At 52.7% G+C, this 23,662-nt stretch overlaps 2 protein-coding genes and 1 long non-coding RNA gene across 3 annotated transcripts; 2 read left to right on the plus strand and 1 right to left on the minus strand.

Annotated features, from left to right (window-relative positions):
- Nucleotides 1–7,144: 7,144 nt before the first annotated feature.
- LOC128138369 (olfactory receptor 14J1-like) lies at nucleotides 7,145–10,313 on the minus strand. Its single transcript, XM_052779661.1, has 2 exons — nucleotides 10,187–10,313; nucleotides 7,145–8,085 (listed from the first exon to the last, which is right to left on the minus strand). Exon 2 carries the CDS (start codon nucleotides 8,060–8,062, stop codon nucleotides 7,145–7,147), a length of 918 nt encoding a protein of 305 aa, XP_052635621.1. The 5' UTR covers nucleotides 8,063–8,085; nucleotides 10,187–10,313.
- A 4,960-nt stretch (nucleotides 10,314–15,273) lies between these two features.
- LOC128138380 (uncharacterized) lies at nucleotides 15,274–15,934 on the plus strand. The gene is made up of 2 exons (XR_008233994.1): nucleotides 15,274–15,318; nucleotides 15,793–15,934. It is a non-coding gene; the product is annotated as an uncharacterized LOC128138380 (long non-coding RNA).
- A 1,899-nt stretch (nucleotides 15,935–17,833) lies between these two features.
- On the plus strand, nucleotides 17,834–23,381 carry LOC128138352 (olfactory receptor 14C36-like; the record flags this gene model as incomplete). The annotated part of the gene is made up of 3 exons (XM_052779647.1): nucleotides 17,834–17,859; nucleotides 18,944–19,061; nucleotides 22,431–23,381. Coding segments are annotated over exons 1-3 (1,095 nt in total), but the record flags the coding sequence as incomplete, so codon positions are not given.
- Nucleotides 23,382–23,662: the final 281 nt, after the last annotated feature.

Raw genomic sequence — 23,662 nt, forward strand, 5'->3', positions numbered from 1 at the left:
GATCAACTTCTGACTGCAGGAAACTACACCTCCATGGGTCTCTACTTTCACTGAGAGCAACAGAAAGGATTTCTACCCCTGCAGAGAACATCTTTCCAGGCTGATGGGGGCATCTCATAAGTAATTAAAGGTAGAACTAGGCCCTTCTGCCACATTCCATGTTGTAGAGAACAGCGTGTGAGGAGCTGCCTCAGTGGATGCACATGTGCATCAAAGCTGCTCACTTCCATTCCCCATGGAGTGACTGCAGAAACGGTACAGACAACACATTGGTGTGAGGACAGGGTCTGTCTCATTGGAATGAAGACCCCTGGAATGGGGTGGGTGACCCCTGACTTCTCATCCCTAGTTATCTCCTGAAGCTGGAGTGGGACCTGGTGGGAATAAGCACGGCGGTTATAGACACAGGTTTAGGCCCACAAGTCCAACAACCTCCAACTACTGGAAATGGGGAGTCTGCTGAAGACCGGTCGATATCACTGGGCCAAAGAGAAGGATGTCAGAAATTCAAGGCTGGCCTAGCGAGACACTGTCACTCTCTACAGCTAGCTTCTGGGATGGTGCAGAGGAGGATGAGTCAGACTCTTCCCAGATGGGCACAGTGGAAGGCTAAGAAGCCATGGGAAAAAGTTGGGCCATGGGAAATTCTGACCAGCCTTAAGAGAAAAGAATCTGCACTATAAGGTCTGTCAGGCACTGGGAACATGCACCCAGAAAGGCTGTGGGGTCTCCACAATGGAGACAGTCAAGCCTCAACTACATGTAGCGCCATCGGGTTTTTTGGATCATAGTGGATGACTACCTAACACAGGTAGAAAAGGAAGCCTGGGCAGCAGCACCCAAGGTGTCCAACATTAGAGGAGATCAGTCTCATCCCTGTCTTCACCGATGATAGAGCCACATGTACTTTATACCCTGCAGGGAATGAAAAATGAGTGGGTCTAGGTATTGCAGAGTCTGCTTGAAGATGCTCCTGTGTCCAGATATATTGGGCTTAGTGCCCGTTTGGCTATTCAAAAAAGACCATTTCATTCGCTTTGTCTCTTTTTTCCCTCTGTGAACCAGGGGAGCTCGTGACTTCAACGTGTGACTTGCTGTGTGCAAAGAGTGGATATGGACAGATAGAGTCCAGGGCAGGGAGTGTATTGGGGGGGTCCTGGGATCTCTGCTTACTCAAAAATTTGGGTTTTGTTTGTCTAAGGCTATCTGCTGTGGGAAGTGAACTTCACAGGAGGTAACGTGGACTTAATATACAGCCGCTGAGTGTATTACATCACTGCGTGTCTGTGTGCAGCTCGTTCTCCAAGCAGGAGGGAGTTGGTGCCCACGGGCTGAAACATGCAGCTACAGACTTCAGTGAAGAAAGCTCAGATTTGAACAAGGCTGCTGTAAGTGCCAGGTGGTTGAGAGAAAAGGTGGGGCTGGGGGTAGGGATGAAGAATGACCATAGATTGTTAAGACGGAAAGGGTCTTGATCTTTGTAATCATTCAAACTCCATTAGGAGGATCAATATGAATTGAGGATTTCTGATATTATATGATGCATGAGCAGAAAATTAAAGAAAAGCGGGGGGAAAAAAAGTATTCTTTCTTATTGTTTAGTATTGAATCTTTCCACTTTGACTACATTCCTGAAATGTCTGTAATTAACCACATAAGAATTGAAGACCTAAAGGAAAATTATGCACAGAGCCTTGGCTCGTTAGGGAGTTTTCATGTTAATGAGCCCTCTGGTGCCAAGTTCCTGAACTGCAGATGCTGAAAGATTGAACAAGCCTCTCAAGAAGTAAAAGTCAGCATCAAACTTGCAAGTTTCTGAGGGTGTTAGTGGGCTCCACTGAGGAACATCACTGAAGAGACCGTGGAGGGAATGACCAGACAAGGAGACCGTCCCTGGGGGCTGGTGAAACAGGAAGTCGGAGACACTGGTTACAGGTGGAAGATCAATTGTGGAGGTGGCTGTGAAAGCCCTAAATGTGTTTCACCAGGCAGGATGGCCAAGACCTGACCCCCATCCCCCTGGGAATGGGGGATCCGTTCCTTCATGGGATGCTTACAGCTCTTCCTGGGAGCAGTTTGAGGTGGGGGGGTGTGATGCTGAGTGAAAGACAGCGGTAGGAAACCTCCCAGGCTCTTTTGGGGGTCGGTGAGGAGGGAACAAGGGCCTGGGGCTGTAAGGAACTGGTGTCCTCACATGGGCTTCAGTGGAAGAGACAGCAGCCACCGTGGAGATGACAAGGACTTCAGTTCTGTTGGCAGGGAGGAGGGGCGCAGCCACACAAAGGCCCTGTTTGCACCACGGACAGTCCTACACTGTCCTATGCCTGTGCCAGTTTCCCTGCAGACTTTAGCTGCTTCCTCCTGTTTCCCCACCTCACCCTGACCTTGGGATCTCCTAAGTAGAAGAACTTGGAGCAATGGAGTAATTTGAGCCTGGGGGAAAGTGTGAGGGCAATGGACTTGAATAATTTTGTCCTTGTTTCTCACAATCCAAACCTTTTTTACTTGGCATAAATTAAATTGATCTTCCCCAAGTCAACCCTTCTTTGCCTGTGACAGTAATTAGTAAGTGATCTCCCTGTCTTTATCGTGACCCAGGAGCTATTCCATCTTATTTTCTGCCTTTGTCCTTTTGAGATGGAGGTGTGACTGGGCGGCTGGGTGGGTGTCTGGGTGTTGGGCAAGGCTAACCCACTACAGGATGACCACCTCAGGACTGCTGTGTCCAGTATGGGGCTCACCAGCACAAGGAAGACCCCGACAGACTGGAGAGAAAGTTGCAGAGGCCAGAAGGATGGTTGGGGCCTGGAGCACACTGTGTACAAGGAGAGACTGAGAAAGACAGGGTTTGGAAAAATTCCTCAGAGCCAAACACTGGAGCAAGGACCCAGGCCAGTTGGTGAGATCTCTATCAGTGGAGATTTTCAAAATGTGTCAAGACAAGCACCTCATCTAGCCGGAGGTGTCTGAGAATGGGCTTGGCTGAGAGTCTGGCTGTGGCAAGAGCTATGGGACTTGATATGTAATGAGTGTTGGTAGGAAACTGGTTCCTTTTGTATTAATAAGGGCAGTAGAGCAGGGCAGTATTCCTGGCCCTGGAGCTCCTCAGACAGCTCTTGCATGTCTGCAGCCCCCTTCCCCTGTGCCAGCTGGGTTCCCGCTGCCTGTCCTGTGATTGCAGAGTACTCCTTTCCCTGTGAATACCTGGAATTAACACTTGTGCATGATTCCACCTGGGCAATCTCTCACTTTGTGGAGCTCTGGTCACATCCCAGGCACACGCTGCCCATGGAGATCCCCTGGGATATCCAGGCAGCTGCAGATTCCCCTCCTGGAAGACGTCTTCTGCCCTGTCACATGTGGGAAAGGACTGGGTTTGTACCTCAGTGACGACTCATCACCTCAACTGTCACCAGGCACCAACAGGTGAGTCCTAAATCCACCCCTCTAGCAGGTCACAAGATGAAAATGAGCTTTTTGCTCTTGAAACCATGGATCAATAGGCCTTTTGAAGGTGCAGTATCTCGGGCCTTTTCCTGACATGAGGCTTGGAAAAACAGCCCTACCATCAGGCAGTGCACAGGGAAGATCCCTTTTTATTATAGAGATGCTGTGAGGGAGTCAGCTTGGACCCAGTGTTACAAAGACACATTTTTATATGGTCCTCCAGGTGAGACAGAGGAGGTTCATGCTTCACATGAAGTACAGGAAGTCCAAGTATTGGTCTACGAACATGAAACCGCAAAGAGCAATAACAACAATGATAATAAAACAAAGCATGGGCCTAGTATGGGAGTCACTTGTGGAAAAAGACTGGAAGTTTACCGGTATTGAAAAATGTCCATGAAATCACTTTCCTCAGGGCATTTTTGAGCTCCCTGTTCCTCATGCTATAGATGCGAGGGTTCACAACTGGAGGCACCAGCGAGTACAGCACTGCCACCACCAGATCCAGGGATGGGGAGGAGATGGAGGGGGGCTTCAGATAGGCAATCATGCCAGTGCTGACATACATGGAGACCACTCAGCCCACAAGTCAGCAGCCCTAGCCAAGAGAACAAGGACCTCCGTTCTGGGTCCCAGCCCTACCAAAGCCCTTGGCTTTCCCCACCACAGGCTGTCCTATACTGTCCTATGTCAGTGATTGATTCTCTGCAGATTTTAACTCTCCCCCCTGCTTCCCCAACTCACTCTGACCCCATGATATCCCAAGGTTTACTGATAAGTCTCTATCCTCACTGTTGTTCAAACATAAAGCTGTAGTTTTCTGAGGGTTAGACAATGTCTCTGAGTTCCCAAAAACCCATCTGGCTTCTTTCAAAGCCTTGTTTATGTTCTTCTAGCACCCAAGATGTGCTCCTCTAGCCCCAGGCTCATTTTAATTCTCTACATGCATGGCTCTCTCCCTGCCCGACCACGTGTCTCACAAACCCTTCCCTCTTCCCCCGCAGTGATGAAACTTCACCCCAGGAGGTCTGTGCATCCTCCACACTCATAGATGTTTCCTGAGGTCCATCCAAGTATGGGAAGTGAAGCAGGAAAAGAGCAAGCTCAGCTCATTTGGCATGATAGCCACCCTCAGCAGCGGGCCTTCTCCATTTTCTAGGCATGCACATTATCATAGAAAAATCTCTTTCATCCTTGACTTGCAGAAGAGGGGTCTTCCTTCCTGACATCTTCCCAGGACAAACCTCCTCGTCTTCCCCATCCACAGACATCCACTGCCTTCCATTTCTGGCCTCAGAGAGGGTTTCAGGATTTGCTGAAGCCATCAGCCACCTCCTTGTTTCTCACTGATATTCCTCAACTCTCTCTCTGAGCCCTACACATGGCCAATCAATCACTGCTGCTCAGAGCTGCTCGCTCTTCAGAAGAGGCCTTGAGATTCCTGCATATTCCTGGTGCTTAGTAACTATCTTCCTGGCTCTCTCCAGAGCTTATGGCACACATTGTTGTCTACAACAGGGCCCTTATGACCATCATTTATGAAATCGTTGTCTTTTTAAGATCTTCTCTGCAGAAAGAGTAGCCACAGAAAAGCACCAAACACACCAAAACAGAGTGTGAGTGAAGTGCCAGTAAGAAGCAGGTGAGCAATACCCAAGGCTCTGGCTTCCTGGCAAGGAGTCTCTCCTGTTTGTCACCTTTTCTCATGAAAGGAGCAGGAAAACTGTCCATCCCATGGAGCTCTGCAGAAGGAAGATGGAGCTGTACATAGCGTGAGGCGATTCAACTGCAATCAGTAGGCAGAGAAGACTCCTGTAGGGAAGGCATTTTGAGGGAGCACCCTGACTTCACCCAGATAAAAAAGAGATCAGGCAGTGTGCTGACATGATGGGGAGAAGTGTCCTGGGGTAAAAGAGCGTGGGTGAGAGAAGGTGGGAGAGATTTGGTTTGCAGAGATTTGAGGTAGTACTTTCCATGTCTGAGCAGCCTGAGGTTTGGAGCTGAGGAAAACTATAGAAGCTCTCAAGGATGTTTTGGCATTAGTGGAACTATCACTAATAGCAGTAACAGGTCAGTGCTGAAAGGGAACTCCTTTGTATTCTCGATGATGAACTAAAGCTATTTGATTTTTCTTTTTACATGACAAAAATAGCTATGAGTTCTCAGTGATTAGCCTCTAGTATACAATTCTTAGAACATATGTCCATGATGGCACCTCCTGGCAGCTGCTTCATGGCCCCTGTCAGCGCCCTGTCCCTGTGCAGGCCCAGCCCCACTGCCCATACACAGTCCAACGGCCCCACTGTGCAGGCACAGCATGGGAAACGGGAGAGTCAGGGGTGGGGACCTTCCCCCCATTGTGATCCCTATGACGGCCTTCAGATCACAGTTCCCCCATGACCCTCCTACATTTGCAGCTTCCCCAGCACCCGACCCATGCCCTGCCGCGGCCTTGTCCTACATGGGGTTTTGCGGACAGCTCTGCTCCAGGGTCTGCCAGGGTCTGGGGAAGGAGCGAGGCTGGGCAGGGCTGTCCATTCCCCCAAACCAGCCCTTGGCCCAGGAGGAAGATGGAGATGGCCTCACAGCAAAACTCACTTGTAAACCTGGGGTGACCAGCAAGTGCTGGAAATGACCAATGAGAGACACTGGGAGTGACGAAGACACTGAGCCACCTTCCCTGTCTGTCCACACCACCAAAGGCACAGACCAGCCTCCTCCTCTCCTCTTCACCTGCATGTATTCAATGTTTTCCACAAGGCCTGGCTCTGCACCACAAACACCTAGTGTGAGTCCTTGCCCTGCATGGTCACACACTACAAGCTCTACACTGATATTTTTCTCTCCTGGGCACTTTCCAGCCCACACCAGCTCACCCTAAACTCTCCCCACTTCCCTTGATCTCTCTCCACCTCCCCTGCCCTATCCCCAGCATAGCCCAGTCTGGGCTGGCCCCACAGCAGTGCCCACCACAGGGTGCGGCAGAGCTCTGGGCACTCACCCCACAGCCCCAGACCCTCTGAAGGGCACAGCAGCTCCTCGGGGGTGGAGAGGGGTGAGCCCCAGGGCTGGGGGGCTTCCGTGGCACAGGCCTGAGGAGATCCCCTTGTATGATGGAAATGCTGCTATGGAGGCCAGCTCTGTCACACAAGTGCCCACTGCCTGTCCTTGCCTGTGGTCACAGGCCTGCCACACAGCAGGACTGCAACCATGCTTGAAGAGCACTCAGGCCTTCCACCAACCCAAGGGTTCAGAAGGAAAGCATGGAAGTGGGAAGAGAGCAGCTTGGGAAAGAACAAGCGCTGGTGCTGCTGCTGTGCCGGGACTCTTTTCTTCTTCCCCTCTGCACGCAGACACTTCTCCCTGCAGCTGCAGGGAAGTTCTTGGAGGAAGAATCTTGGAAAAACAAGTCACTGCAGGGCCCTTTATTTTGGTTAAATACACAGACAGTACAGCTCCTCATTTACACAGCCTCCAGGGCACACAAAAGCTGGATAGACTGTGAATTAGAAACTGGAGGAATAAAGACATTTGTTTGTGTAAAGCATTCAAATGAGGAAAACAAAAAAACCCCAGCAAACAAAAATCAGATTCAGACCCCAAAATCAGCCTAAAAAAACACAAGAAGACAGGCTGGGCCTGTAATGAGATATGAGTACTATGCAGAAGACAAAAGGCAGTTTCTTGATTCTGAAAATTATCCAGTCATAAGTTTTCTCAGGGCATCCTTGATCTCATGGTTTCTCATGCTGTACATGAGGGGGTTCACAGCTGGAGGCACTACCGAGTACAGAACTGCCACCACCAGGTCCAGGGATGGGGACGAGATGGAGGGGGGCTTCAGGTAGGCAATCGTGGCAGTGCTGATAAACAAGGAGACCACGGCCAAGTGAGGGAGGCACGTGGAAAAGGCTTTGTGCCGTCCCTGCTCAGAGGGGATCCTCAGCACAGCCCTGAAGATCTCCCCATAGGACAGCACAATGAAAACAAAACAACCAAATGCAAAAGAGACACTAACCACAAGTACCCCAACTTCCCTGAGGTAGGCATCCGAGCAGGCGAGCTTGAGGATCTGGGGGATTTCACAGAAGAACTGGTCCACAGCATTGCCTTGGCAGAGGGATAGTGAAAATGTATTGGCAGTGTGCAGCACAGCATTGAGGAACCCACAGCCCCAGGCAGCTGCTGCCATATGGACACAAGCTCTGCTGCCCAGGAGGGTCCCGTAGTGCAGGGGTTGGCAGATGGCAACGTAGCGGTCATAGGCCATGACAGTCAAAAGATAAAACTCTGCTGAGATCAAAAATAGAAACAGAAAGACCTGGGCAGCACATCCTGGGTGGGAAATGGCCCTGGTGTTCCACAGGGAGTTGGCCATGGCTTTAGGGACAGTGGTGGAGATGGAGCCCAAGTCAAGGAGGGAGAGGTTGAGGAGGAAGAAGTACATGGGTGTGTGGAGGCGTTGGTCACAGGCTATGATGGTGATGACGAGGCCGTTGGCCAGGAGGGCAGCCAGGTAGATGCCCAGGAAGAGCCAGAAGTGCAAGAGCTGCAGCTCCCGCGTGTCTGCAAATTCCAGGAGGAGGAACTGGTTGATGGAGCTGCTGTTGGACATCTGCTGTCTCTGAGTGTGGAGCACTGAACAAGGAGGCAAGGGCAGTGACAAGTTAGGGTGTTATTCTCTGATTAAAATCAAAGCCATTTCTCATAATACTTGTTCACCGCATTTTTTCTGTTTCAGCGAGATCTCTGTTTATCTCTGTGGATGGAGCTCTGGTAGTTGCTGGCTGAGTGTGCCGTGAGGATCAGGACCTCTGCCCATTGGCTGCCAAGGAGTCAGCCCTGCTCTGTAGCAGTGGGTTTCTGGGAATGGTGTCTGTCAGGGGGTCAGTCCTGGTGTTTGAATTGGTCAGAGGAAACTGCTCCTAATGTAAAAGTGCTTGTCAGCATCTGCACTCCCAGGGATAAGAAAACACAATCAAAAGAGTGTTTAGGAGAGAGGGGGGAGGTTAGAGCTCCCCCCTATCTCACCTAGTGATTATCTTGGATTTCAGAAAGCCTCATCATTTCTGCTTCACTCAGAGAAAACAAAGTGTGTCCTGCGAGGGAAGACGATTGCCTGTGGCTTAGTGCAGAGAGAGCGGAGATGGTCTGTCACTCTGTCGTGTTCCCACTACCCTGAGCTTGCACCTTTCTGAGATGGAGGGTAATCACACCTCCATGTTAACCTGAAAAGACTCCAGGCACTACTGAGAGCAGAGAGACCCACTGTCCAACACCAAGTGTCTCCCCCTTTCTCAAGGTCTCTGCACACCACCTCTTGCCAAGGACACACATGGCTCATTTCACAAACCCAACAGCATTTCCTCAGTCATAGTGTCTCTGTGCTTCTCCATGGGGCATTCAGAAACACCAAGATGCTATGGGACAGATCTGCACCCTGGAGGGCAGCTCTCAGCTTGGAAGGACACCCCAAGGAGGTAGCCAAGTGTCCTGATGATGGTATCTCAGGAAGGGGGAGTCAGCTCATTTCCTAGGGAATGACACAGGCTGCATTGCCCACAGCCCCACAGGCTGGAGGAAAGCTTGGACACCTGTAACCTTGTTCCCATGGACACAGCTGCATGGGAGGACCCACAAGATCAGTGTGTGACTCTGCAGCTGAAACTCCCATCCCCAGAGAGCCTGACAGCAAGAACAAGATAACAACAGCAATAACACAGACAAGTGGGGAAACAAGGAAAAAAGCAGTGATGGTCTGGCTCAGAGAGGCAAGGGGAGAGGCAGCTGGGCACTCAGGAAAGAGTTACCCTTACCCAGCTGTGCATGCCACCTGCCAGACACCAGCACAGCCAGGCAGTTGTTCTCAGTCCCTGTGCTCTGCTTCAGGAGGCTCCTATCAGACTTACTGATCACTCCAAGTTACAGCTCAGGGACTTGTTCCAGCATGACAGCTCCATTTCCATTTCTCCCCCAAATTCCCCAAGACTAGGAAACAGAAAACATAGGCTCCGGAAAGCTCCTTAACTTTATAGCAATCCCTGCTTTGACCTTCCCCTTGAAAAGTGCCCTCAGAAATGACTTGGGGGTGATCTAGAGGTGTGAGCATCCCTGACCCACACAGCACCCTCTTGTCAGCAGAAGGACCCTGCCCTGCTGGGGATTGCTTCTTCCACCCACAGCTTCTCCCCACTCTGCTGTTGGAGTTCCCCAGGCAGGCTGAGTACTTACCCTGACCGGTGGCAGAGTCCCTGCCCCAGCACACAGCCCCCTGGGGTGCAGGGACCCTGCTCAGAAGGACAGCCCTGGGCACCCCTGGCTGCACACCCACCTTCACACTCTGCAGCCATCCCCAGGGGAAGGCAGCTGACATGCCCTGTCCCTCTGAGGGTGCAGCAGGGAAGCTGTGCTCCAAAGCACGTCCTTTTTGTCTACACTGGAGAAACCGTGAGAGTCCTCCTGACACATCCCATAGGCTGTGGGATGTGCCAGCTTTAGGAGGTCATTCCAGGAACCACAGCTGCATTGCCCTGCAGCCAGAGACTTACCCTGTGAAGGGCTGTGAAGATTTTTCTCCAGGTCAGCTCTCCTCTCTCCTCCCACCCCAGACTGCCTTTAACCTACTTCTCAGTTCCCTCCTCTCCCCTCGCTGCCTGCAGGCAGTGCCCTCAGCCCTGCTGCGCTTTGCAGAGGAGCTGCTCCTGGGCAGAGCTGTCTCTCTGCAGTGCTGCCTGCTTGCCATGAGCTCCCTCCAGCCCAGCAGCCCAGCCCAGCTCAGCAGCAGAGGACCAGCCCAAGGCAGCACTTTCTCTGCCCCCTCTGGGCTCCCTCCAGGTGTCCCTGGGGCTCCAGGGGAACCTGCTGGCAAACAGGCTGAAGCAAACACCGGTGTTCCTTCCCTCAGCTACAGAGAGACTTCTGTCCTGTGGCATTTCTTTTATTAGAAAAAGAGTTGGGTATGTGTTAAGGAGGCTCACACAATCAAATCCAAGTGGTGTTTAAACTCAGATTTGTTCTTCAGTAAAAAGTTAGTTAGAACTCCGGTAACATTTGTGAACCACAGGCTCAAGGATGTAAGGGGAATTCGTACTTCACAGCCAACTTAAGAATTCAAATTCAGAATACAAATAACGTCACAGCATACTTAAATATGCTCTCTAATTCAACACTGTGTAACTTAGCTATCGAATAAATAGCGCAGAAAGCAGAAGCAGTCAAAATGAAAATCCTCCAGGTGACTGACTGCCTGCTCTTTGGGCGCTTTCCAAAGCAAATATTCAAGTCAGTTGCCTTAAATCTTTTCACAAGTGATCCACAACACATCCCTTATTTATAATTAGTGTCCCGTAAAGATATAACCATCACCCTTAAAAAGTGACATATATTGTCAAAGAAGGATCTGAGCCATGTACAGTTCTCATGCACCACGTATCAGTGTATTTTTATTTCTCTCTTTGTTCATGAGGATAAAATCAGAGAGGCTTTCTTTGCAGCCGTGAGAGGAGTCTGTATCATCATGGGAAAAAAGACTGTCACACCTTGGCTTCACTGAAACTCAGGCAAACCTCCCACTGACTTCAAAACCTAAACCAGATTTTTACCACCAGCCTTTGATTCCCAGCTTGTGTCTCATAGAAACAAATTTTCCTCGCACCTTCATAGACAGAGGACTAAAATTTAACTATTTAAGTATTTAACTTTGAGACATGTGACGTGGACTGCTGGATGGTTTTGGAAGTGAATGGTGATTGGGAAGCACAGCGTGGGCGCTTGAATTACTGCGGCACATAACAAACAGAGGATGAGTTTACAGAGGAACGTGACAGCCTTACGAAGTATTCATGGATCTGCTATCCTAATGTTGATGTCCCACGAACTGAGGACAGGCAATGAGTCCAATGCATTCAATGCTGCCGTTGCTCAGTGTGGCTAGTGGGTTTGCTGGTCATTACGTGTGGTTACTTCTGACTATCAGCTACCTAAAGAGACAAGTAAATATGTGCTGCGTCTCCTGGTTGAGACCTTACTGGCCCTATCTCCTCTCCGTGCTCGCTCACATCACCAGTAAAAATGCTGGTCTTCTCGTTATGCAGACATAAATAAATACCCGTCCTGTTATCTATCTCTTCTGATAGTTGTGGGCACCTACAGGGAGGCAAAACAGCGGTGCTGGAGCCTGTTGATCCAAAATATGCCCATCTTCATTAAGAGTATGTCCCTGCTAACAGAGGTACCAGCTATTCCCTCTGCTGTTTGGGGCACTTGCATCCTTGAAGAGAGCAGCGATGGCAGATCGCATGAGTGTCACGACTGGAAAGGACAGGTCCATCAATTCCGGATTGCTGGAAAAGGTCTTGCTTGGCTTGTGCGAGCCAGGCCAGCAGCTTCACCCACTGGTTCTCCCCACTCAGAGGGGAGAGCTGATCCACTTGCGTACAATCCCACACTGCCCCGACCCCACACTGGCGAAAGGGTGCTACCCCGGGCCCCCAGGATGGTGATATTTGGGACAGGAGTGCTGTGAAGGAGCTACCCTGGAAAGCCAGGGTTAGCTGCAGGGCAGGCAGAGGGAGAGAGGGAAAGGGATGCAGTGCCCCTGCGGAGGCAGCTCCATCACGCAGGCTGCTCTAAGCCCCACTCCAGCAGGACTCCTGTGCCACCAGGCTTTCCCAAAGGAGAGCAACACCCCGGTGGTCAGGCTGTTCCCTGGGAATGCCCCTGCCTCTGGGCTTCAGCTTGTCCCCAGGGCAGCGGGAGAGCCCCAGGCGTGCAGGCTGCCCCAGGACTTGCTCCTGCCCGCTCCCCCAGCACTGCCCACCTCTGCCAGCTGCTGGGGCTGGAGGGGACCCCAGGCGTCCAGGCTGCTTTAACCCCCTCCAGAGCCTCCCTGGTCGGGCACTCTCGTGAAGACCAAGCTTGCACAACGGGTTCCTGGTGCCACGGGCCCTGGGCAAACACGGCTTATCAGAGATGCTGCAGGGACAAACATCCTTCCTCTTGCCAGAGCAGCTCTGTCCCCACAATTAGCTCCGAGTGGCTGCCTGCGGACAAGTGTCCGCTTCATCGTGTCCCTCTGGACAGCCGCGTCCTGCTCAGGGACAGCGCTGGCCTGGGCCGAGGATGAGGGCATTGAAGGGACATTTGGTGAGCTGTGGCCAAGTGCCAGCCAGGAACAGGTGTGGAGCCAGAGCCTTGTTGGGGACAGGGTTACTGGGACCCACTGGCTGGGGGCAACTCTGCAGAAGTGGGACCCAGGTTTGTCTGGGTGGGCACAGTGGCCCCAGGCAGTGGCAGGGTGAGGGCCAGGGCGGGGGTTAGTCCCCTCTGATCTCTGCTCTGGGGGGGCCGTGGCTGGGGACTGGACCAGTTTGGGGCCTGTAGTGCAAGGGAAATGGGGTGGGCTGGAGCTGGGCACTGCGACCACCCCAGCGCTTCCCCCAAGCCTCACCCTCATCTCCCAGTGCCCAACATTCACCAGTGCTCCCCATTGCCTCCAGTGACTGAAGATCCCAGCCATCTGGCTGTCCCCATTGCCCATGCCCCCAGTTGTCCTCCCACGTTTCGGTGTTCCCAAACCCCAGGGTCCTTGACGCCCCAAGAATCGGGGGGGGGGGGTCAGTCCCAGCCCCCTGTTTACCCAAGGGGCTGGAGAGGGGTCAGAGATGACTCTTAGAGACCCCTGGTTTGAGGCTGACCTCATCTCTGGGGGAGCCCCGGAGGGAAAGCCTGGCCTGGGAGGGGAGCGGCGCTGGGAGATGGCAGTGCTGGGAGGTGAGGGGCACTGGGAGATGGGGGGTTCTGGCTTTGGGGGGCTGTTGGGAGGATGGTTTTGTGCTGGAGCAGTGGGTTGTCACCGTAGGGTGTCCGGCTGTCAGAGGCTCACTGCCTGCCCCTCCCTCACCACCCCCAGATGCCTGGGCCCTTCCATGTGCAGCCGCCCCATGCGGGAAGCTGGACCGATGCCAGAGAAGGTGGCTGGATCAGTGCCGAAGGCGGGGGCAACTCTGTGCCAGGGGTGGGCTCCCTGCCAGGGCTGGTGTCTCTGCCAAGCCTGGCTTTGCCCTGGGGTCTCTTGGGGAAGGGGGGAAAGGAGGAGTCCTGGGAGGGATAAATCTGCCCCTCACCTTCTCCAGCTTCACCCAGGACTCGCCACACCGCAGAGGAAGATGAAGGTCGCAGTGCTCAGCCTGGCCCTGCTCTTCACCATCCTGCTGTGCATGCCAGAAGATGCTCAGGTGAGTCCTCAATGCCACGGGGAGAGGCTCAAGGCTGGGGAGGGGTCTTGGCTGCAGGACATCAGCTCTCCTGCAGAACAAAATTGTCGTGGTGAGCACGAAACCCCTTGACTTGGCCTCTCCCTTTCCCAAGCAAGGAGCTCCTCCAGGCTCTCCTCCCCTCCAGCCCTGGGCAATGCAGCTTTCTCCCTCCCACAATTCCATCTCTTCCCTCCACTTCCCCCGCAATTAATCTTCTTGTGCCCAGAGCCCGAGTTCCTTGGGAAGGTTCACCACAAACTCCTGTGAGGACCCCCACTGGTGTCTTGACCTGGTGCCCCCCCCATCTCTCCCTTTTGGGCATCCCCACCCCATCCTTTTGGTGCCCTCAGACATCTCCTCCCTGGGATCTCCTCTGTGTCCTATCCAGGGTCCTCAAACGCCCTCCCGTTGATTGTTCCCAACGCCTTTCTTTCAGTCTTTCCCCTCAGTCCTTTGCCTTTCATCCTGCCCATTGCGGTGTCGTCCCTAGACCCCCTTCCCTGAACCCCCACTGCCAAACACTCTTCCAATCCCCCCGTTTTCGTCCTCTGCAGCCCTCTTCCTTCTGCTCCCACCAACCACCTCGCTTGAAGACCCTGTGTCCCCTCCACTTGAATCCCTTTACCCCTCACTTGCATCCCACGCAGGCCTGCCCCTTCAGCACCCCCAGCCCAGTCCCTTGGGGTCCACTAATTCCCCCCAGTGCACCGTCTGTGGGCCCCCCCTCACCCTCACCCCCATCCTCTTTGGAGGCCCTGAATTCCCCACACTATCCTTGTCTCCATCCCCACCCCTGGTTCCTGCCTGAACAGGTATCCCAGGAGAAACTTGGAGGAATGGGGCTGGGGGGAGCAGAAGGGATTTTCCCGCTCAGACCAGGGGGAAGCCATGGTCCTGGGGGGGGCTGGGGACACCTGTGCCCCACCTACAGCCCCATCAAGGTCCAATCCAGACCACTCCTTTGCTCTCCTTCCCTAGGCACTCCTGGAAGCAAGTGGAGATGTTAACCCGGTAAGTAGTGGGGAGGACTTGGAGGGCATCCAGTCTGGGGAACTGGAGGGCACTTTGGTGCTCCCATCCCTTGCTGGGACCAGGGACATCCCAGTGAGCTTTCATGGTCTCTCTACAGGAGTCGTCAGTCGGATTTGGGAACAAGGTTCACTGAACTGAACTAGACGACTTCTGCTGGCCCCAGACCTTCTCCCTCTATGGCCACAACACTCCGGGGCATCCCAGTGTGCCCCAGTACACCCCACTGCAACCCCAGAGAACACCCCTGCACCACAGTGCTTTCCCAGGGAGGGCCCCTTCCCCAGGGCCCCCATCACATTCCCATCCATCCCAGTACACCCCAGTACACAGCCACATACCCAGGTGGGCCCCCTCCCCAGGACCCCCACTGCTTTCTGTGCACCACCATACAAGCTCATGTACCCCATTTCTCCCCGGAGTCACCTTCCCCAAGGATCCCATTGCTTTCCCTGCCTCCCAGTACACTCCAGTGCACCCAGCACGTCCCTAACCCTCCCTTTCTCCCCAGCGTGTTCTGACCGAGGAGGAGGTAAGACTTCTTCTTCTGCGCCAGAAACGCGCGCCTGTAGCTGCTGATGTCCAGGTGAGCGACATCAGGGTGTCTGCAGCCCCACGAAGGATCCTGGGCCCTGGGGGATCCCTGAGCCCTCTGGGGTGGGCAGACCTTGGGTACGGCAGAGGGAAACAGAGGGGACTGTCCCTGATGGATGTCCCAGGGTGAGCCGGACAGAGCTGCCCCCATGCCTGTCCTTGCATGCAGTAGGGCTCTATGGAGCCAGAAGGTCACTGTGCAGGCCAGGCAGGGGGTCTGTGCCATACAGACCGCCCAGGATCACTGTGAGGGCTGGGCAGGCTTCTGGGAGATATAGGGGCATCCTGGGGTAGGGGGCTCTGGGTGCCATCTGGATCTCAGGTGAGCCAAGTCCTGTCCTGGGTATACTGAGGGCTCCAGTTCCCTTCTCCTTCCCCAGGTCTCTGCAGAGAGAGGCGGTGGGGACAAGGCTCCTCCCATGTCCCAGCGGACACTGGGGGTCACAATTTGGGCTCTGTCTTGCAGGTCTTCGAGTGATGGTGACAGCCCTGTCCTGTCCCCCTCCAGTGGCATGAGGAGATGATCATCCCTGGATGACCCCACCTGATCCCCTGGGAGCCCTGGGCCATTTCCCTCTCATGATCAATAAACCCCTTCAGCAAAGCTACGCTCTGCGTGTGTGTGTGCGCCTGCGTTCAGGTCCCGTCTCCTTGGCCAGCGCCCAGGTGCCTGGGTCCTCTCTGGCTGCACCACCACGATGAGCAGAGCGGCTGAGGGAGCGCGGGCACCTGGGGTGTCCCCTTCCCACCCACCATGTGCCCCCAGATAAGGGCAACCTGGAGTGTCCCCCCAGGAGGCTGGGAGAGGCGAGGGGCAGCCGGTGCCAGCCCTTGGGGCAGCCGGTGTTTTGGAGGCACAGCGGGAAAGAGGTTCTTACCAGGGCTCTAGTGAGCACCATCCCCCAGGCAGCACAGTTTGGTGTCGGGGCAGGAGAGGATCATGAGCAGGCAGCCCGGACCCCTGGGTCCTCTGCCCTGCTCTGGGAGGGGTGGTGGTTCCCTACCTCACGGACTCAGCAGTCCTGGGTTCACAGGAGGTTTCAGAACCTCATGCTGGAGCCAAGTGCCTTCCCGGACCCCCAGGCCACACCCTTCTCTGGGGCACAGTCCCCATCACAGGCCAGGAAGGCAGGTCATTGTGAGAGACTGTTATCTGGAGCCATTTGTCTCCAAGATTGTTTGCTGTGAGAGACGGAACTGTGGACTATTTATCTGGAGCCATTTGTCTCTGGGATGGCTTGTTTAAGCAGGACACTCCTCTGGCCCATAAGGACGATTACCAGGCCACTGAGGCATCCAGGGGAGGAGGCAGGCTGGAGCCGGTGAAGCATGCAGGAATGTGCAGACTACCATTGTCATGGAAGCCTTAGTCTTTGAGAAAATGTCGATCGCCCAAAGATCATGTGATAGATGAAACCTGCAGCACGCGAACAGTACGTATGTGCATGCATTAGACTATGCCTTATAAAAAAACGTGGAGACAAGCCATGGTGTGCACCCATCACCAAAGAATTGAAGACTGAGGACCAACAGGACGCTGCTGGATCCATAGTAGTGACTATTCTTGCAACTCCATGCCGACTGATTGCTTGATTTCTGCTTTTTTCTTTCAGTCTATCCTATTGCTACTATTTTCTACTTTTGATAATAAAAGCTGTTTTGGGTATCCAGCATTTGACCTCGTTTGTGTCTTAATCTCACTCTTGGGATCATATCGAAACCTTCCCCGCCATTGGATCGGGACAGTCGTGAGCATCAGATGCTCGACGGACCTCCCCTCGTCCCCCGCCTTGCATGGCCCAGCTTTGCAGGACTTTGTGTTCATGATGTCGTGGCTGTGGTTCCGTCTTTCCAGGCACACACTGAATTACCACTGACTTTTACATTTGGAATTTTTCCCTCACCCCACTGCATGTGATGGTCTTAAGGGTCTTTTCCAACCTCAATGATTCCTTGATTCTCTGATTCTATGATTTCCTGTCTTCAACAGGGTCAGCTGCAGGGGAATATTTCTCAGGGGGCTGGGGGGACCTGAGAGTCCCCAGGGCAGCAGAATGCAAGAGGGGCTGATAGGCAGCACCACCCTGTGGCTTGTCCCTGGGCTGTGGGGTTGGGGCAGGAGCTATCAGCTGGGAAACCAATAGAAAAAGGGGAAGCCAGGAACCCAAATTTATCAAGACACAGGCCTGGCAGAGCAACCATGGAGACAACAGCAGAAAGCAAACTTCACTGCTCAGAGTAGTTGACGGGCCATCGAGAAACCACAGGCACCACTTCCAGGAGGATCAGCCTGGACTCTGCAAGACTGTGAACCAGGGGGACGCTGGACTGGGAGGGATGCGGGAATCCGTAGAGCTGTGCAAAGCCATGAGGGACGTGCAGGGGAAGGTGGAGCAGGGAGGAATAAAGATGGGGGTTGGCAGAAAAGGATAGAAAAGGGGCCAGTCCTGTGTAAAATAACCGCCGATATCAGTATGGGTTGGGGGGTGAAGGGATTGAGAGCAGCCATGCAAAGAAGGACGCGGAGGTACTGGTAGGTGAAAAGCTGGGCATCAGCCAGCAAAGTGAGCTCGCAGCCCAGAAAGCCAACCATATTCTTGGCTGCATCAAAAGAAGCGTGGCCAGCAGGTTGAGGGAGGTGATTCTGCCTCTCTGCTCTGCTCTCGTGAGGCCCCACCTGGGGTGCTGTGTCCAGCTCTGGGGTCCTCAGTACAGGAAAGACATGGACATGTTGGAGCGGGTCCAGAGGAGGGCCACAAAAATGATCAGAGGGCTGGAACACCTCTCCTATGACGACAGGCTGAGAGACTTGGGGTTGTTCAGCCCCCAGAGAAGAGAAGGCTCCGGGGAAAACTTATTTCAGCCTTTCAGTAATTCAAGGGGGCTTACAAGAAAGATGGGGCCAGACTTTTTAGTAGGGCCTGTTGCGATAGGGCAAGGGGTAATGCTTTAAAACTAAAAGAGGGTAGATTCAGACTAGATATATGGAAGAGCTTTTTTACGATGAGGGCGGTAAAACACTGGAACAGGTTGCCCAGAGAGGTGGTAGATGCCCCATCCCTGGAAACCTTCAAGGTCAGGTTGGATGAGGCTCTGAGCAACCTGATGAGGTTGAAGATGTCCCTGCTCATGGCAGGGGGTTTGGACTAGATGAACTTTAAAGGACCCTTCCAACACAAACTATTCAAAGAGTCTATAATTCGATGGTAAAATGGGGCCAGTGAGTGCGCTTGTCTGGCTGAGCCCTGTGCCTGATCACTGCAGTCTGTCCTGTCTTCTTCTATCTTCTTATTAAATATTTTGTTTAATATCTCTGAGTATTCTTGCTCTGTCGCATGTGTGTGCGCGTGTGATGCGAGGACCAAGCGCCAGCTGCCGGTGAGACCCCTGAGTGTGAGAGTGAAAACTGGTGCCAGGTCCTGGGGTGAGACCTGGGCTGTGGGGGCCCCTGCCCTGTGGTGTCGGCTACTGGAGTGAGTGGCATCTCTTCAGGGATGCAAGTGCCCCAAACAGCAGAGGGAATAGCTGGTACCTCTGTTAGCAGGGACATACTCTTAATGAAGATGGGCATATTTTGGATCAACAGGCTCCGGCACCCCTGTTTTGCCACCCTGTAGGTGCCCACAACTATCAGAAGTGATAGATAACAGGACGGGTAGTTATTTATGTCTGCATAACGAGAAGACCAGCATTTTTACTGGTGATGTGAGCGAGCACGGGGAGGAGATAGGGCCAGTAAGGTCTCAACCAGGAGATGCAGCACATATTTACTTGTGTCTTTAGGTAGCTGATGATAGTCAGAAGTAACCACACGTAATGACCAGCAAACCCACCAGCCACACTGAGCTACGGCAGCATTGAATGCATTGGACTCATTGCCTGTCCTCAGTTCATGGGACATCAACACTACAATAGAAGATCCATGAATACTTCGTAAAACTGTCACGTTCCTCTGTAAACTTATCCTCTGTTTGTTATGTGCTGCAGTAATTCAAGCACCCACGCTGTGCTTCCCAATCGCCATTCACTTCCAAAACCATCCAGCAGTCCACGTCACATGTCTCAAAGTTAAATAGTGCTCTATTTTAGTCCTCTCTCTATGAAGGTGTGAGGAACATTTATTTCTATGAGACACAAGCTGGGAATCAAAGGCTGGTGGTAAAACTCTGGTTTAGGTTTTGAAGTCAGTGGGAGGTTTGCCTGAGTTTCAGTGAAGCCAAGGTGTGACGGTCTTTTTTCCCATGATGATACAGACTCCTCTCACGGCTGCAAAGAAAGGCTGTCTGATTTTATCCTCATGAACAAAGAGAGAAATAAAAATACACTGATACGTGGTGCATGAGAACTGTACGTGGCTCAGATCCTTCTTTGACAATATGTGTCACTTCTTAGAGGGTGATGGTTATATCTTTATGGAACACTAGCTATAAATAAGAGATGTGTTGTGGATCACTTGTGAAAAGATTTAAGGCAACTGACTTGAATATTTGCTTTGGAAAGCACCCAAAGAGCAGGCAGTCAGTCACCTGGAGGATTTTCATTTTGACTGCTTCTGCTTTCTGTGCTATTTATTCGATAGCTAAGTTACACAGTGTTGAATTAGAGAGCATATTTAAGTATGCTGTGACGTTATTTGTATTCTGAATTTGAATTCTTAAGTCGGCTGTGAAGTACTAATTCCCCTTACATCCTTGAGCCTGTGGTTCACAAATGTTACCGGAGTTCTAACTAACTTTTTACTGAAGATCAAATCTGAGTTTTAACACCACTTGGATTTGATTGTGTGAGCCTCCTTAACACATACCCAACTCTTTTTCTAATAAAAGAAATGCCACAGGACAGAAGTCTCTCTGTAGCTGAGGGAGGGAACACCAGTGATTGCTTCAGCCTGTTTGCCAGCAGGTTCCCCTGGAGCCCCAGGGACACCTGGAGGGGGCCCAGAGGGGGCAGAGAAAGTGCTGCCTTGGGCTGGTCCTCTGCTGCTGAGCTGGGCTGGGCTGCTGGGCTGGAGGGAGCTCGTTGCAAGGAGACAGCACTGCAGAGAGACAGCTCTGCCCAGGAGCAGCTCCTCTGCAAAGCGCAGCAGGGCTGAGGGCACTGCCTGCAGGCACCGAGGGGAGAGGAGGGAAGTGAGAGGGAGGTTAAAGGCAGTCTGGGGTGGGAAGAGAGAGGAGAGCTGACCTGGAGAAAAATCTTCACAGCCCTTCACAGGGTAAGTCTCTGGCTACAGGGCAATGCAGCTGTAGTTCCTGGAATGACCTCCTAAAGCTGGCACATCCCACAGCCTATGGGATGTGTCAGGAGGACTCTCACGGTTTCTCCAGTGCAGAGAAAAAGGACGTGCTTTGGAGCACAGCTTCCCTGCTGCACCCTCAGAGGGACAGGGCATGTCAGCTGCCTTCCCCTGGGGATGGCTGCAGAGTGTGAAGGTGGGTGTGCAGCCAGGGGTGCCCAGGGCTGTCCTTCTGAGCAGGGTCCCTGCACCCCAGGGGGCTGTGTGCTGGGGCAGGGACTCTGCCACTGGTCAGGGTAAGTACTCTGCCTGCCTGGGAACTATAATAGCAGAGTGGGGAGAAGCTGTGGGTGGAAGAAGCAATCCCCAGCGGGGCAGGGTCCTTCTGCTGACAAGAGGGTGCTTTGTGGGTCAGGGATGCTCACAGCTCCAGATCATTCCCCAGGACATTTCTGAGGGCACTTTTGAAATGTGAGGTCAAAGCAGGGTTTACGCTAATGTTAAGGAGCTTTCCTGAGTCTGTGTTTTCTGTTTCCTAGTCTTGGGGAATTTGGGGGGAGAAATGGGAGAGAAGCTGTCATGCTTGAACAAGTCCCTGAGACTCCTGAGCTGTAACTTGGAGTGATCAGTAAGTCTGATAGGAGCCTCCAGAAGTAGAGCACAGGGACTGAGAACAACTGCCTGGCTGTGCTGGTGTCTGGCAGGTGGCATGCACAGCTGGGTAAGGGTAACTCTTTCCTGAGTGCCCAGCTGCCTCTCCCCTTGCCTCTCTGAGCCAGACCATCACTGCTTTTTTCCTTGTTTCCCCACTTCTCTGTGTTATTGCTATTGTTCCTGCTGTCAGGCTCTCTGGGGGGGGAGTTTCAGCTGCAGAGACACACACTGATCTTGTGGGTCCTCCCATGCAGCTGTGTCCATGGGAACAAGTGTCCCATCTTTCTCATTATCTGAGGGGTTATGCTCAATGCTGTCTGTGGGGCTGGGGAATGAGCTGATTCTCCCTTACAGAGATGCCATCACATCAGGTCACTTGTCTATCACCTCAGAGTGTCCTTCCAAGCTGTTAGCTGTCCTGCAGGATGCCAATCTGTCTCATAGAATCTTTCTGTTATCTGAAAGCCCCATGGAGAAGCACAGAGATGCTATGACTGAGGAAATGCTCTTGGGTTGGTGAAATGAGCCTGGTGTGTCCTTGGCTAGAAGCAGGGTGCTGAGACTTTGAGAAAGGGTGAGATATTTGGTGGTCTGCAGTGGATGTCTCTGCTCTCAGCAGTGTCTGGTGGCTTTTCAGGGTAACATGGGAGCGTGATCACCCTCCATCTCAGAAAGGTGCAAGCACAGTGAAAGTGGGAACTAGACAGAAGGATGGAGCAGCTCCCCCTCTCTCTGCACTAAGCCACAGGCAATCGTCTTGACTTGCCTGGCTCACGCTGTTCTCCCCGAGTGCAGCAGAAATGCTGAAGGTTCCCGAGATCTAAGAAAACTCCCCAGGGGCAATGTAGGCAACTGTAAAAAACCCTAGAACTCTTAAACTACTTTCACCCTCGTGGTTCCTTAGCACAGGGGGTGCAGATGCTGACAAGCCCTTCTGTGTTAGGAGCGGTTTCAGCTGACAAAGTCAAACACCAGACTGGCCCCTGCCCGCACCTATCCCATGGACCCACTGCTGCAGAGCAGGGCTGACTTTTCAAGAGCCCATGGGCAGAGGCCCTGCTCTTCATTGCAAGCTCAGCCAGCACCAAGCAGGGCTCCAGCCACAGATCTGAAGGAAAGTCTCCTAGAAAAGGAAAAGTTTCCTTGTGTGTGAGAGTGGGAGGGTCTATGGGAAATGGCTTTGATATTGCTCAGAGAATAATGCCCTGACCCTTCAGTGTCTTTTTTCTAATTTGACAAAACCCCATTCCCACAGGAAGAAAAAGTCTAACAGCACTTCCATCACTGAGTTTCTTCTCCTGGCATTTGCAGACACGTGGGAGCTTCAGCTCTTGCACTTCTGGCTCTTGCTGAGCATCTACCTGGCTGCCCTCCTGGCCAACGGCCTCATCATCACTGCCGTAGCCTGTGACCACCGCCTCCACACCCCCCTGTACTTCTTCCTCCTCAACCTCTCCCTCCTCGACTTGGGCACCATCTCCACCACAGTCCCCAAATCCATGGCCAATTCCCTCTGGGACACCAGGGCCATCTCCTATGCAGGATGTGCTGCCCAGGTCTTTCTGTTTCTCTTTTTGATCTCAGCAGAGTATTTCCTTCTCACTATCATGGCCTATGACCGCTACGTTGCCATCTGCAAACCCCTGCACTACGGGACCCTCCTGGGCAGCAGAGCTTGTGTCCACATGGCAGCAGCTGCCTGGGGCTGTGGGTTCCTCAATGCTGTGCTGCACACTGCCAATACATTTTCACTACCCCTCTGCCAAGGCAATGCTGTGGACCAGTTCTTCTGTGAAATCCCCCAGATCCTCAAGCTCTCCTGCTCGGATGCCTACCTCAGGGAAGTTGGGGTACTTGTGGTTAGTGCCTGTTTAGTCTTTGGTTGTTTTGTTTTCATTGTGCTATCCTATGGGCAGATCTTCAGGGCTGTACTGAGGATCCCCTCTGAGGAAGGACGGCACAAAGCCTTTTCCACGTGCCTCCCTCACCTGGCTGTGGTCTCCTTGTTTGTAAGCACTGCCACGATTGCCTACCTGAAGCCCCCCTCCATCTCGTCTCCATCCCTGGACCTGGTGGTGGCAGTTCTGTACTCAGTGGTGCCCCCAGCCATGAACCCCCTCATCTACAGCATGAGAAACCATGAGATCAAGGATGCCCTCAGAAAACTAATGACTGGATACTTTCAGAAGCAATAAAGTTTCTGTTGTCTTCTGCATAGTACTTATATCTCATTACAGACCCAACCTCTCTTTTGCTGATCTTTTTATGGTGATTTTGGGTATGGTTTATTCCTTCTATTTCACTTTGCTTTACTTATCTGAGTGTTTCCCACAAACACATGTCTTTATTCCTCCAGTTTCTAACTCACAGTCTATCCAGATTTGCTGTGCCCTGGAGGCTGTGCAAATGAGGAGCTGTACCGTCTCTGTATTTAAACAAAATAAAGGGC

Source organism: Harpia harpyja, unplaced genomic scaffold, assembly GCF_026419915.1.
Source record: "Harpia harpyja isolate bHarHar1 unplaced genomic scaffold, bHarHar1 primary haplotype scaffold_39, whole genome shotgun sequence".
Classification (NCBI taxonomy): domain Eukaryota; kingdom Metazoa; phylum Chordata; class Aves; order Accipitriformes; family Accipitridae; genus Harpia; species Harpia harpyja.

What these genes read in the sequence shown, in the direction of transcription:
- LOC128138369 (XM_052779661.1), bottom strand. Translation starts at nt 8,062, where the DNA reads ATGTCCAACAGCAGCTCCATCAACCAGTTCCTCCTCCTGGAATTTGCA.